At 38.3% G+C, this 14,934-nt stretch overlaps 1 protein-coding gene across 3 annotated transcripts in view; it reads right to left on the reverse strand.

The window, feature by feature from the left end:
- Positions 1-230: 230 nt before the first annotated feature.
- Positions 231-14,934, reverse strand: part of Nkain2 (sodium/potassium transporting ATPase interacting 2) — a 1,049,567-nt gene continuing 1,034,863 nt past the window's right edge. For 2 of the 3 annotated variants that reach the window (XR_005974533.1, XR_005974534.1), the window contains 3 exons: positions 5,758-5,839; positions 5,052-5,140; positions 231-2,657 (listed from right to left, as the gene is read on the reverse strand). Coding sequence is in view for 1 of the 3 variants with exons in the window: in XM_041654044.1 (XP_041509978.1) it covers positions 2,648-2,657; positions 5,758-5,839 (92 nt within the window). In the remaining 2 variants the exon portion in view is untranslated. The remainder of the gene's footprint in view (positions 2,658-5,051; positions 5,141-5,757; positions 5,840-14,934) is intronic. The other variant, XM_041654044.1, reaches the window with a different exon arrangement.

Genomic DNA, 14,934 nt, shown 5'->3' on the forward strand with positions numbered 1-14,934 from the left:
AGTGGGAGTCCAATGTTGGAAGAATGGAAGTGGGTGCTACCCATAGCTGAGTTATATCGTTGTTGGAGTCTGGCAGTTCTCTCTCATGGCTGACCACTTACTGAACCGCAAACAATATTGGTAGCATCATCAAGCAAGTCGACAAGGTTTTCCCTGTTAGTGACATAACCAAACCCATCGCGAGAGGTAACAGGAACTTTCAGGGATGGCTCAGAAACTTCATTGTTTTTCCATTTATTTTTAAAATGCAAATTACACTAGTAAGTCAAAAAAATCACTCTGTTAAAAATACATTCAGAATTAACAAATGCAGGAGAGGAAAAAAAAAGACAGATCAGGATTATTAACTCTTGCTTTCAGAATATTAGGTTTATAACAAAAGCTCAGCCTAGAAAAATAGCATTCTTCACCAGATTTTGAGGAGGATACAGCTGTACAACTTTGATGTTTCCCAGATAGAATCAACCACATGACTGTGCTTGCTGCTCCTAAAAAGGCCCGCCCTCTGACTACTCTTTAGCAGTCAACAACTGTTTCTGAAATATTTGGTGGTGATGATAGATAGTGACTTGGTGGTGAGTTGGCTGCAACTTAAAAAGAAACGTGACGGCTTATTTTATTTCCTCCCTACACACACGCTACAAGGTGGACTCCCATCGCAGTAGCAAGACGGTGAAATCTCACTTCAGTAGTGACATTAGAATAACGTCTAGCATGTATAGAATTAGTATTTTCGGAATAAAAGGGACAGTACATTGGTGAATAGTTTTCTTCAAACATTAAACATGCATCTTACTATAAAAACACCATATGAGGTTTCACCAATGTGTTTGCAACTGTTCACTTTATGCCTGTAGGTATGGGCCACCATACACAAGGCACTGGGAAAACTCAAGTGTTAGGGGTGAAATCTTTTTGCGCACGTAGTGATGTATGTTCCGATATTTACTTTCGGTTCCTTCATCGCTTTTAAATGGGTATGTGGTCATGTTTCACAAAACATCTTTGCAAAGACAGCAACTGACCTGTCTTATGGAGATCTGAATGAGCTAAGCTGCAAAAAGGGTTAACCCCGTAAGCAAAATTGTAAGTGCCAAAAGAAAAAAAAGTTACTCTATGACAATGTTTAACTTCTCGGTCTGAATTTCACTGCACGTCAAGATGATGTGGTAAAGAAAACTCAGTTTTCGTGTCTCAAGTGGACCCAAGAAAACATGACTCATCTGTGTTACTGATAAGCTTGAGCTAATTATGTTTCCCACTAATGAGAACCAAACGGTGCTTGAAAATATAGAACTAAATTTTCTAGGAGTTCAGAATATGCCATAAACACATTGACCTACTATTGTCTCCAAAGGCATTTCATTGCCAACTACGTCAACAGCACAGGTTTTTTTTTTTTCTGCCACAATAATACAGGAGGATTGAAATACACTCTAACACACAACAGATCCCCCAAATACCACAAAGAGATCTCAAAGATTTCACTAAGTTAGCTATTGCTCCCCCCCACCCGCCCCAAAAATAATCTTGTACGCCGAAGATAGAAAAGAAAGTTCACCTACATCGGGTCTTGGATTTGAGTTAGATATAAAAGAGTAAACATAGCTAATACATTGTCAGTTGGCCTCTGTCATAGAAATCCACAGCTGTTTCCTGTGTTAGGAAAAGCCATTTGTCGATACTCAGGGAAGCACCTAGCGTGCAAGAGATACAACCAAGCAGTCAAGCCATCTCTGCTTTCTGTAGATTAACGAGTTTAGTAGATTCACACATTTTACTTTGTTTCACCCCGACTACGTCAGAAGACCATGTTTCAGAGACCTGAAGATGACAGCTGCTGTTGCCGTTGGTACTTGTCTCTTTGTGGCCACCGAAGAGGCTCAGTGGTAAAGCATCATTTCCTTACACAGACACATTGGGGCTGCTGAGAGTTTTCATCTTCTTCCTTGACGCGAGACAGAGTCAAATTGTTCGGAATTAATAGCAGTGTGTGAGCCTAAAGGAAGTGACTGGGGGACTGTGAGTCTTGGGCACACAACTCAGGTGGGTTAAGGCAAGTAAGTACGGTATAGCCTTTAGGGCAAACATCCTGCCATTTCACATTTGGTACAAGGTCATCACAGCATGTTCTGTCTGTCTGTTTTTTTTTTTTATTTTTTATTTTTATTTTTTTGCAATTATGTTGCCTAAGTAGCTGTGGTGCTACCAACGTGTATGGTATGGAGTGCAGAAAAGGGTTCCAAACGAGTGTGCCTGGGTTAACTTGGCACCTCCCAGAGTCAACAGGCTGTGCCGCAGAGGAGTAAGAAACAGCCTACAGGGGGCACCAACGCGTCTCCTTTCCCACCTTCAAAGGCCTGGGAGAAGGGAGCCTGCTTTAAGGAAATCCAGGATAGGCGTAGCCTGCATATTTATCAGCTTCAGTCAGAGGTCCAGTGGAGTTGATGTGTGCATGATCATGATAGTGGTGAGTGTATGTGTGTGTGTTTTCACACATATGTCTATGTAGAAACTTCCCGTTTGGTCTGGTAATAACGTGTGTGTGTATTTAAATTCATTTGCTTCTTGCTCTTCATAAAAGGCAGGAGGCCACTGCACAAGTCAATTGAGAAATCCATGGGCTGACAGACAGAAGTCATCTGTGTTATTTTGACCTAAGAGAGAGAAAAGAAGATTTTAATCAAGAGAGAATGCTAGCTGCTTTTTACTTCCGAGTGGAAGTAAAAAGTTTACTTCTCCAAACACAACAGCAAACAGAAAAGAAAAGATAGGGGACATAAGGAAGTAGAAGCTCAGATTGGGACTTAAACATTTTTTTTCTCCCTTTTATTCCTCCAGTGTCACCAATAGAGGTCACATATGATCATTCCAGGAACACAAGAAATGAGTATGTTCTGCCATCGGCTGCCAAAATGACACAGTGTTTTTGCATGCTGTCTAGTACATTACAGGAGATTTGTAGTAGGAAGGGGACACCATCATGTTCATAGGTGCCATGGCATATAAGTCAGTTGGGATAAAAAAAATTACTTTATTAGAAAATTAATGAGATGATATGGAAATTTCTGATGATTATCAATTTATTTTGTATATATGTGAAAAACTGTAGGCTGAAAGAGATATGGTTGTATATCTGAAGAATTACAAACTAAGAAGAACACACACCCAAAGGAACTATCATTTAAGAGGACAGTTTATTTTCCATTGTCTGTGGCTGTGAGTTCCTGCTGTCAGTGACTTCATGGCTTTGTCCAGGAGCGGGCCACAGATTTGGTGGATGTAATAGAAATCCCATAGCTAGAACTGCACATTGCTTTTTAGCATTTGCTTTCTTTCAAAAGAACAGCTGTTATTTCAATATTGGCAACATAATATGGTTAGGACGCTTGAGCTGGCCCATGATGTTAAATTCCTCTTAGTTTACAAGACATATTTATGGCCAGCTGACAGGCAAAGACAGAGTTGGTGCTCAGGGCTCTGCCTCTCAGTGGGGATGAGGTTTACAAGTGAATCAAGCTTGATTTTTCACGGGACCCCACTAGGCAGTGACTTTCAAAAGACAGATTTTTGAGGGTTGCATAGCTATAAAGCTCTGCATCCAAACTATAGAGTGTGAAATCAAAAGGCGATAAGGGAGATGGGGAAAGGGGGCAGTGCACTTGTGTGGGAACATGACAGCCATTTTGGCTGTGTGAACCAGTGAAATAAAACCAGGGAAGGCAATGCCAGGCTGGACTCACCATCCATTTAAGGAATTGAAGAGACATCAAACAAGGGTCAGAAAAAGTACATGTGTGCCACTAACAAGCTGGGGGAATTCTGTTTTCCTGTCGCTTGATTCTGCCTTTTGGTTTATAGGATAAAATTACAGAATTTTATGATCTGATACTTTCTAAGAGATGCTTTATAGGAGAGGCGAAGGCAGAATTTTGACTAGTAATTTTTCATGCACCTCAAGTATTCCTAATATCCTGGACATGCGTCCTATTAAATGTTTAGAAATTCATTAGTAATGAGACTTAAAAGCTGTCATATAATTGTGCCATTCTCAGGCACTGATGGGGGAGAATGATATCTGATTATGTTTATTTGGAAGGTAAAGCTTTCTATTTAAGAAAATTAGGGAAAGTTATGCTCTTAGGGAATTTAATTCTTTGCAAAGATAACCTTTTTAAAATTCTTGTTTAAAGATTAACGTTAGAATTAGAAATGCTTGATTGGAAACAATATGCTGGATGACAATATACTTGTTCAAGAAAAAATGTGGAGAGTGGAAAAACACATGTTATCCTTGGAGAACACAAATGTTTCAGTTTTGTTGGAAGACAGTGGCTCCGGGAAGCTCCCACAGCATTTATGCTCCTAACAAATTAAAAGCTTCAGTAGTTGCTATCTCAGTATTATGTGTTCCTAGCACCATTTACCATCCACTTGCTTATAGCGGTAACACAAAAGTTATTAAGAAAATGTTTCAATAAAACATTGTGCCCAGATCAGCATACTCTTGCAAGATGTGTTCAGGAGCTCAGGAAACCACTGAGAGCTTTTTGAAAGGAAAGTGAAGGCATCAATGAGGACTTTAGGAATATTAATTTAGCAGTCATGTATAGGATGGGGCAAAAGTTCTGAAATTATGAAACTGGAAAACTCAGTGGTTGATCATGGATACTTGAAATAGGCAGCAGTTTTGGATGTAAAAGAAGGATGTGTGATCTACTGTTTGTAGAGGTAATGATTTGAATGGGATGTGATATTACTTGACTTCTGGATAGGTACAATTGTTTTTTATGAGTGGCGTTGTTCAAACACTTGCAGAAGACTACAAGGGACACATAGAAAAAGGCAGGCACAATGCATACACCATTCTCTTTTAGAAGAGAAACTTATGAGAAGTGTCTAAAGACCAATCTGTTTGGAGTAGACGTACCCCCAAACTCCATTCATTATCCTACATGCTGAAGGCATTAAAAGGGAAATGGTGGAGGACAAGGACAACAAACACATATCTTCAAAGAGAAGTCACATTTTAAAATGAATTGGAAGCTTACTTTCTATTTTGATCTTCTCTTGCAATTCAGCATATCACTTGATGCTGAGATATAGAATTTGCTATCAGTTGTTATCCAAGGGAATTTGCCTAAACACAGATATAAAAATCAGGCTCTGATTGTTGGTCTGTGCTCTTGAGTGCTACAGTTAAGGGTTTGATCAGTTTCAGTTCTCATGTTCCAGGTTCATTTTGACTTTCACATTGATAAGGTATGGCTCAGAGTTTGAAATTTTGGAATATGTGTCCATCACTAGGGTGAACTAGCATTTATCATTTAAACAAACACTCAAAACTAATATGGAGGGCTGATAACAAGGATATGAACACAACTAGCATCATTTGGGACTGTATCGGGGAAGCCAGAGACTAAGTTTTATATAGTTACATATAACTGCCTATACTGTTAGAATATTTTCAAAATACACACATTTCAGGTAATTTAAAGAATTAATATATAATGGAGGCTTTCGAGCCATGTAGATGATACTTACACAAGACTAAAGAAAACTTTAAAGGCCTTTCAATGTCATTTTTTTAAACACGAAGAAAATGTTTTAGAATCATTCTAGTAAAAACAATATTATTAGTAGAAAATGGAAATATACAACCAAGGGAAAGCTACATGCATTTTTTTTGTGCCATGGTACACTTACTTGACTATCTTTTCATACCCCAGAGAGATACTTTCCAAGTCGAGTACTTACATGTACATTGGTTGTAGTTGTAAGTGAGATGTCTTCTGAGGCCCTTGATAGCCATAAGAATCAAAGCCACCTATGAAGTCAACTGAAAAGGGACAATTGCATTTGTTAGTTCACTTTTCAGAAGATACGGAAATGAATGTTCAAAGTCCTTATGAATTAAAATAATCAAGAAAACTAAAGCTAATTAATAATGAAAGAGCAAAAAGTAGTTTCTTAAAGGTAGTGATTTTTTTCTTCAAATATGAGATTCAATTATTGTTTTACAATAGTCTCTATACTTTTCAGAAGAGATTTCACATATTTCTCAAGTAACGAAGACATACTTGGACTAATAAAACTTCTCTTGGACATTAAAATATGATCTTTTTATTAAAAAAAGATTTTATTTATTTATTACGTATACAGTGTTCTGTCTGTATGTTTGTAGACCCGAAGAGAGTACCAGATCTCACTATAGATGGTTGTGAGCCACCATGTGGTTGCTGGGAATTGAACTCAGGACCTCAGGAAGAGCAATCAGTGCTCTTAACCTCTGAACCATCTCTCCAGCCCATGAACTATGATTTTTGGTTAATGTTGAGGAGTTTGGGGTAACAAACTACAAATGTACATAAAAACAGTGTTAATCAATTCCATGTATCTGTCCACAGTTGCATCACTAATATTAATATTATGTATTCTGATGATTAAGTGCAGAGTACTGTGGTTGACTATCATGTAAATTGATGGTTATGCTTGCCATCCTATCGCATGGTTTATAATCTAAACAATAAGAAGTTAGATGTGGAACAAAGTCTAACAATCACCCAAATACATTGCATATCAAGTGAAAGACCCAATAAGATACAGTATTTTCCAAAATGTAGCAAGAGCATTGCCTATTTCACATGTTTTTTTTTTTTTAAGTGGGACCAGATGCAGTTTAATCTGGATAAGAGCATCATGAAATAACCTTTTCAAACACCCAGCCATACACGACAAGGAGACGCAAACGCTAGTATGATCTGCAGTGTTTCCGGTGAAGGGTGCTTAGTGAAAACATGCCTTGAGTCAGCACGGTTCCGTTGCTCTGGAAAGGCTATGAGTGAAGGTCAGACTCACCAGCTTAGGAGAGAGGGAGAGACCTGCTTTCATTTTGCCAGGAGGGAGGGGACAGCAGTCAGGTGCTATGGGAAAGGGGGTCAGCTGTGTTCATTGGTCCTGTGACTCAGCAGAGTGCATCTTGTTGTGACTTGTCTGGACATGTGGTACATACACATGCTCAGAAAACCATTTGCCTGTTAGCAGGGTACCCACATTCAGAATAACATAGAATGATATTGAGTTGGCTTAAGACTTCGTGGTTTAAAAAAACACATCAAGCCAAACCTGATTGTTTTTTGGACCTCTTCCCAACCTGTGGTTTTGATTTCTGTCATTTCCTTCCAAACATGAATAGAGATGTTGGGGCAGGTTTGAATCTTACAGCAAGGATGCTCTGTTATTTTAGAACTAGCTCATTCAGGGTCATTTCTTTTCTCTTTTTTCCTTTGACAGGCTCTCTCTTTATACAAGCCACCATATTGTGAGGAAGCCCAAGCCAATACACACAGAGAAATTGATGAATACCCACATGTTTATCCCATTATCTGGCTGAGATCCTAGCCCATAGCTGCCATGCACTCCCAGATATGTGGAGAAAATGTCTCTACCTGATTACAGACCGCAACGGTTAAATCAATTCACTCTCGAAGTATTTCTAGCTTGGCTGGTTCCTGACACCAAAGAACACAGATAATTCCATCTCTACCTAATTCTTGTTTAAGTTATGAACCTTCAGTTTTTTTTTTTTTATTTTTGAGACAAGGTTTCTTTCTGTAACCCTGGCTGTCCTGGAACTCATCCTATAGAGCAGAATGGCTTTGAACTCAGAGATCTGCCTGCCTCTGCCTCCCAACTGCTGGGATTACAGTATAACTAATGCTTACTTTATAACACTAAGCTTTGGCAAAACAAACAATCAAACAAACAACAACAACAACAAAACCGGGCAAGGTAGTAGAGTTCTGCGACAAAGCATTGCTCTGCCCTCTCTTTTTCAGATGCACATATTGAGGCTGTGTCATGAGACAGAAGGCAAAAGCTATGAGGCCTACAAAAGGGATTACAGGAAAGAGAAAGACAGAGACATAGAGACTAAATTAGGATTCACTCAGAGACCTTTGCTTTCCTAGTAGTTTATTCTATTGGCTTATATTGTCTTCCTTTGGTTCTCTTGTTAATACCCTAGAGTAGTTCAGATAGAAAGTCCAGCAAAGAGTGAGATAACATTAAGTTTATGAAGCGTATGCAAGAGGAAATCTTCCTCTCACATGGGATGCTATTCTTTAATGTGATAGTTGGCTCACAGAGAAACTTAGCAAAAGGTATAGGACTCCTATTCCTCTTTTTGTCATATTCACATCTGTACCTTCTCCCAGTATTAATATCCCCCATCAGAGCTGTCCATTAGTTCCAGTGGATTAGCCTACATTGCTACATCACTATCCTCAGAAGTTAATAGCTTCCTCTAGGATTCACTCTTGGTCTTGTACAGTATATGGGTTTTGACAAAGACATATGGCATGAATCTACCAGTATAGTATAAAAAATAGCCCCATTGTGTAAAAAAGTCCCTATGCTCTATACAATATCCTCCTTTCCCAGCTCCTGTGGCAACTGATCTTTTTGTGTCTCAATAATTTTACTGTTTTACAAAATATCATTGAATTGGAAGCATATATCATTTAACACTTTCTTTTAAATTTTGTTTGTGTGTATGTGTGTGTGTGCGCGCATCTGTATGCCATTGTGCACATATTGAGGTCAGAGGACAGCTTTGTGGAATCAGTTCTCTCCCTCCAATTTTTGTGGGCTCCTGGGATTGCACCCCGGTCCCCAGGCTCGTGTGGCAGTGTTTTACCCACTGTGTTTGCCTACCCTTTCTCATATAATACTTTTTACTTACTGTGTTCTCCTACCGCTCCCCTCATATAATCCTTTCCATTGACTTCATTCACGTCAAGTCTCTTCAATGTACTGTTCAGTTGTATGTGTAAACTCGTTTACATTTGTGCAGGTGCACATGTGCACATGTGTGTAAATGGACTTGGAGTTTTCCTTGGTTCATTTTCCACCTTGATTTTTGAGACAGGGTCTCTCAGTTTTGCCTGAAACTTGCTGATTCAGTTGAGCTGACCAGGATCGAACCCTAGGAATCCTTCTGCCACTTATCCCCCTGCACAGAGACAGGAGTGTATGCTACCACATCTATTTGCTTTTTCCCCATGGCTTTTTACAGGGGTGCTGGGGAGCAGACTCAAGGTTTTATGTTTGTTAACCAGTTACTTAACTGACTGGGCTATGTCCCCAGATCCTGTTCTATTGTTGTGTTGTGGGCGGTGTGTGTGTGTGTGTGTGTGTGTGTGTGTGTGTGTTATAACATGGCAGTAGATTTCATTTAGGACTGGGAAACCCTCTCCTTCCAGTTTGAAGCAGATTCTCCTTTTCTCATGAAGAGTGGGATGATGTAATGAAACAAAGAGCACTCTGTTATAAGGTCAGGAGCTCCAATGTTAGTCTCCAAATGACACATTCTAAATTTGAGACAACTTTCAAAGCAAATCAAGCATTTTATAGAAGAACAATAAAAACAGAGTGGAGTGCTTTCATTTTCTAACTTGCCTATCTCTATATTATCTAATATAGTCAATACCAGAATGAGTAATAGTTGACAGCCAAATTTAAAGTTTGTGTCTTTGGGATGCCACATATGAAGAGAGCAGAGATAAAAGATTGAATCCAACTTAAAAAACTGATTTACTTGTGGACTAGTTTAACTTTAAAGGGGTCAGAGGAACAAGGACTTCGCTGTGAGATTGTGCCTTTTAGGAACATCAAAGCACGGTACATAAAGTCTCACGAACATGGGTACCTAAATAGAAGCCGAACAAAGACAACACCAATAGACATCTAACATGGAAAGGCCAAAGATCACAAGGCCTTAGCCCTAGACAAAGAACTACAAGCAATTGAAAATACTAAGACTTGGAGAAATAGTCTTCCCCAGGGAAGAGTACACTGATGGCTATCTAATACCAAATGTCAGGCGTTTGTATTGGACGAAAAATATGTATACATTGTACACACATACACAATGTATATAATGTTATACATTGTAATATTATACAAACTGATAAGGTTGTATTTATGTGCTTAGGAATCTATCTATCTATCTATCTATCTATCTATCTATCTACCTACCTATCATCTATTTATCTATACCAGTAATAATTGTTAAAAATATGCCATAAATTAGAAAAAGAGTAGGGTGTTGGGTAGATAAGAGTACTTGGAGAGAGCAAAGTGGAAGAAATGATGTAATTATATTATAACCTCAAAATAAAAGCAATGAAAAATAAATTAGACTAAAGTAGAAAAATATATCTTAATGGCACAGTGGTCTATTTTAAATTTTTTTTATATAATTGTTTAAGTGACCAAGGTAGCGCCATCTTGTCCTGATCTTAACCTGATCCATTTTGCGTCTTCTCATGTGATTTCTAGTCTTTTACTCCCTGAACAGTCTCACTGACCTTGGCAACACATGCATAGCTCAAATGCACAACCAAAAATATTCTCCAAACCAATGTTACCTGATTCCCCTGACCTACACCTGACAATGAGGTCATTATGCATTTTGCCTTTATAATAGCTGCACCCTGAGCATTAGGGCTAATAGTCTTTCTATGTGTTAACCTATTCTGAGTGGCTGACTCTAATTTGGCTTAAATGTTTTGTAGTTTGTAATTTTCTCACCTAGATTATAACAATTATACTGAACAAATAGCATATAGAGGCTAATGTATAATCTGAAACTTGCCTGAATGATGGAGATATGAAATATCTAACTTATCCTTTACATGTAATTGTGACAGCAGATACATGTTTGGACCATAATTTATTTCTGCATCCTTTTAAATTTTTGCTTTTTAGAAAAACATTACCTTTTATCAATGAGAAATCTCCTTAGTTCTTGAAAAAAAAAGTAAAACAAATTCTTGACAATTTTGAACTGCTGAATAGTTGCTCAGACCTTCTCAGTTTTTATCATTTATCTCTGTAATATTACTGTCAGGGGAGCAGTAATAGTTATCTTTAAAAATAGAGCCAGGGTTTTGCTTGAGGCAATAACCAGCTGAGGATGGCATTAGAAGGCAGGCAGGCTTTTGTTTTCTTCCTCCATCCACGAGAACCTGATGACTGTTCCTCATTCATTTCTATCTAGTAAATCCCTTTAAGGCTTCCAAAGGTGATCAAAGGGATCAAATTACATTTTGTATTAAAGCTAGAACCTTCAGCCTTTTGTTTTCCTTTTATATTATTCATTAAACAAAAATTTTGAGTTCTTTAAGTTACCTCCTAGTTGTAGATGCCTCTTTTATTATTCATTTCCAGTACCTTTACTCTGTCCCTGTTAGCAAACTCACTTTTATCTTCTTTCCAGCTTCAATCTAATAAACTAGGAAGATTCTGGAGTCAACAGCAACTGACTTGGGAACTATTTTGCTTGTATTTACCAGTGAGTTATGAATGAAGTACCATTGTTTTCTGTAATATATACAAGGTGATGGGCAACGTCACTCAAGGTTTAGGTCCTGTGTTTTATGTCTGAAAACTATTTCGGGATACTAAATAAGCATCCAAGCAGCCCTTTCTTTTGAGAGTCCCTATTATCAGTGGTGTCTTGGATAATTCTGATTCTAGTGGGGGTTTTCAAAGCGATACAAGAAGTTTTTCTTATAGCAATTTGCCATATTGTCTGTGTTATTTTAATCCTTAGTACAAAAACATGAAAGGTAGACAGAAGAAATACTGAAGTTAGAAGCAGAATTAGGGGTGTCATGACAGAAAGACATTATTGGATGCAAGAGAAATTGACAAAGAGGTAGGGAATACAGAAAGGGAGGGGGAATTTGTTGATGAGTGCAACATTGCTGTGTTTCCTAGAACCAAAGCAAATATCACCAGGGAGTTAGTGGTTGGCTTCCTTGGTGAAATATCATATTTAAATCAAAAGGAATACAACCAATTTTCAGGTGCAGGAAAAGGGAAACACAACTACAGTTGTAAAATAGAGCTTGAAGTGTCGGATTTCCATCCCCTTATTCAGCTTCACTTTGCTCAATGTAACGATCATCACCTAACATAGCATAAATCTCCTGGTTTCTTTATGATTGTCTCCACCATTGTAACGTTAGCTGTATGAGATTGACTGTCCTGTGCCTTTTACTACAGTAGCTTAAAAAACACACAATGGCATATGGCTTATAGAAGACATTCAATTCCTATTTACTGAATAGATTGTATACACTTTAGGCTACAAAGGAAAATTAGGCAATTGATCAGAACATGGAAGATGATAGCAAAATTTCGGTCATAGTTGACTGAGTGCTTTTATCTTTTCTTCCATCAGGCCTTGAACAATAATAAAGAAAACATCTTTTAGATACAAACAAAATAGCTTTTTGGATTCCATCAGGAAGAGGCTACCCCTTCGCCCTCTCTGTCTAAGAGCCATGGAAGAAATAAGGATGTCGCGACGTGCTTCAGGGTTAGAGGGGCACAGGTGAGAGGATCGCTGCTATGGGATGCTACCCCGTCTTTCATATACTGACAATCGCTGGGAAAACCATTATTCTTACGGAACATTCAGAGGACACTAAGGTGATGTGTACAACTGGACAGAAGGTGCCAAAATAAAATTCGAACTTGTTTAACCTTTAGCATGAGGTGGATTTGTGTTTGGTTCCTGAAAGAAAAATTTCCAATGGTTTTATTAAGGCAAAAAGTATGCAAAACTGTACACAATTACTACTCAAAATTCAATGAATGTGAACGTTGGTACAACAACCATGCCTCTCCCACTGCAGCACAGATACCAGCAGTTCTATTGTCTCCAACGACCCTCTAGGAATTTGAGTTTTATTTCAAGTTCTGTGGTGCTTTCCTCTGGCCTTAATTTTCCTATATGCAATGAGGGTGTGTCTGCATATACTGACCTCTCGTGAGGGGAATGTAGAGGGAGCTGCAATTATTTTAAATTAGAAAAGTGCCTTATCAGTTTAATAACCATGATTTAATAAAATAAATAATAGCAGAATTTAAAAATTATCCAGGAAAAGAAGAATGTTCTTTGAATAAATACTCTTTGCTAAAATCTGTTTCCTGTTGTGAGAGTCCCTTCCTTTTAAATTAAATCGTGAATATTTAGTGCAGGAAACTAAAACTATCTTTTAAAATAGATGGTGGCAGCAAGGTATTGTAACATAAAATTGTCCCTCCGGTATTAATGACAAGGCCACTAATCAACATATTCTCTTTTGCAGAAGGAGCAGGAGAGAACAAGGAAGGGAAGTCTAAAAGGGCAGTTTGCCGAAAGCAAAGCCTAAATATTTAGGGAAACACATTGAAAGGCATTAAAGAATACATGTGGGTCTCCTATGAAAACAGAGTGTCTATCCATTATCTCTGCAGGTATGAATTTCAAGGCTACTTACATCCAGGTGCACAAAAGGAATTTAGAACACAATTAACCACAGCCCAAAATAAAAAGAATGGGCCTTTCTCCTTTCTCCCATTCAGACCTCCTTGGCAGCAGCAATTCAGACTGATTCTATGAACTTGAGGTATTCTGTCTAGGCTAAAATCCCTGAAATTTGGGCTTTGAATCATGCTTGCCTTAAATTCTGATTACGAAAATACAGTCCATATAAGGACATGAGATCTTCTTGTTGCCTGAAAGGTCACTGAAGTAGTGTTATGCTATGAGGAACTTCCAACCAGCACAGGCCACATGCTGAGTGGAATTAAACTCACTCAGAGCAGATGCTCTGCTTCCTTTGTTCATCAAGTGTATTTTCTTGTGGGCTTGGGATCTTATTTTTCATGTCCTTCCTAGTTGCATCAGAAGCAGATTTTTAAAATGCTAAGCCATTGTCGCCTGATAATAAATGAAAATGAAAAGCAAGAATATCCTTACTGTTATTATAAATAAAATGGGGATTTAGCTAGAAGTTGTTTGAATGGCCACTTGAAACTTTCATTTCTGAATTCCTATTAAAAATTAAATACAACTTTCAGATGTTTAACTATCTTTTCCTTTGTCAATTTCTGCTAATTCTCAGGAAGCGAAGTATCATAGATAAAATTTTAAACCAGGCGATGGTGGCACACGCCTTTAATCCCAGCACTCGGGAAGTAAAGGCAGATGCATCCATATGAGCTCGAGACTGGACCGGCCTACAAAGTCAGTTTCAAGGCAGCCAGAGCTGTTATACAGAGAAACCCTGTCTTGAAAAGACAAAAACAAACCAATTTTTAAGACTGTTGCATGATTTTCTGTTGAGAACATAGGCTCAGAGTCAGTGTCTTCAGATGAATAGTGGTGCCGATTGAAATGACCCAAGGAAGCTGAGGGCTGGCCAAAAGTGGGTGCTCCAGAGGGTGTGTAACTATGTACAATATGTACTTCTAAGCAAATCATGTTTCCTCTGAGGTTTAATTTCTTCTTTTGTAATATAACTAAATCTTTTTTTTTGAGAATTTCATATATAAGTATGACTTTAGATAATTTTCGCCTCTCCTCCCCGACCAACTCCTCCCATGGACACCCCATCAAATACCTGGCCTCTTCTTTTAAAATTATTATTGCTACACACACATGCATGCACATACATAGGCAAACATGCATGCACACACATGCACACATTGCTGAGATTTCATGGATGCAGATTCCCCTTTTAATACAGTAGACACTATCTTGTAGCAGACATCCTGTGTCTCTGGCTCTCACAGTCCCTCTGTCCCTCTTCTGGAATATTCCATGAGGTGTGTGCGTCATGTTGGGGTTGGTTACACTATAGTTGGTTCTCTGCATTTTAACTAGTTACAGCTTTCTGTAATTGTTCACATGTGCTGAAAAAAGCAGTTTTTTTTGATGAAGTGTGAGAGGCACACATATCTGGGGGTATAAAGACAAATATTTAGAGTAGAGTTAGGGATAACACTGATTTAGGAAAGTGGCATTTCTCAAGATGTTCCCCTAGGATCCATGACCTCATCATGCATGGGTAGTTGGCTAGGTTTACAGTATGAAGC

Source organism: Microtus oregoni, unplaced genomic scaffold (genome assembly GCF_018167655.1).
Source record: "Microtus oregoni isolate MIOR12 unplaced genomic scaffold, Mior012 000006F_ref0000085, whole genome shotgun sequence".
NCBI lineage: Eukaryota > Metazoa > Chordata > Mammalia > Rodentia > Cricetidae > Microtus > Microtus oregoni.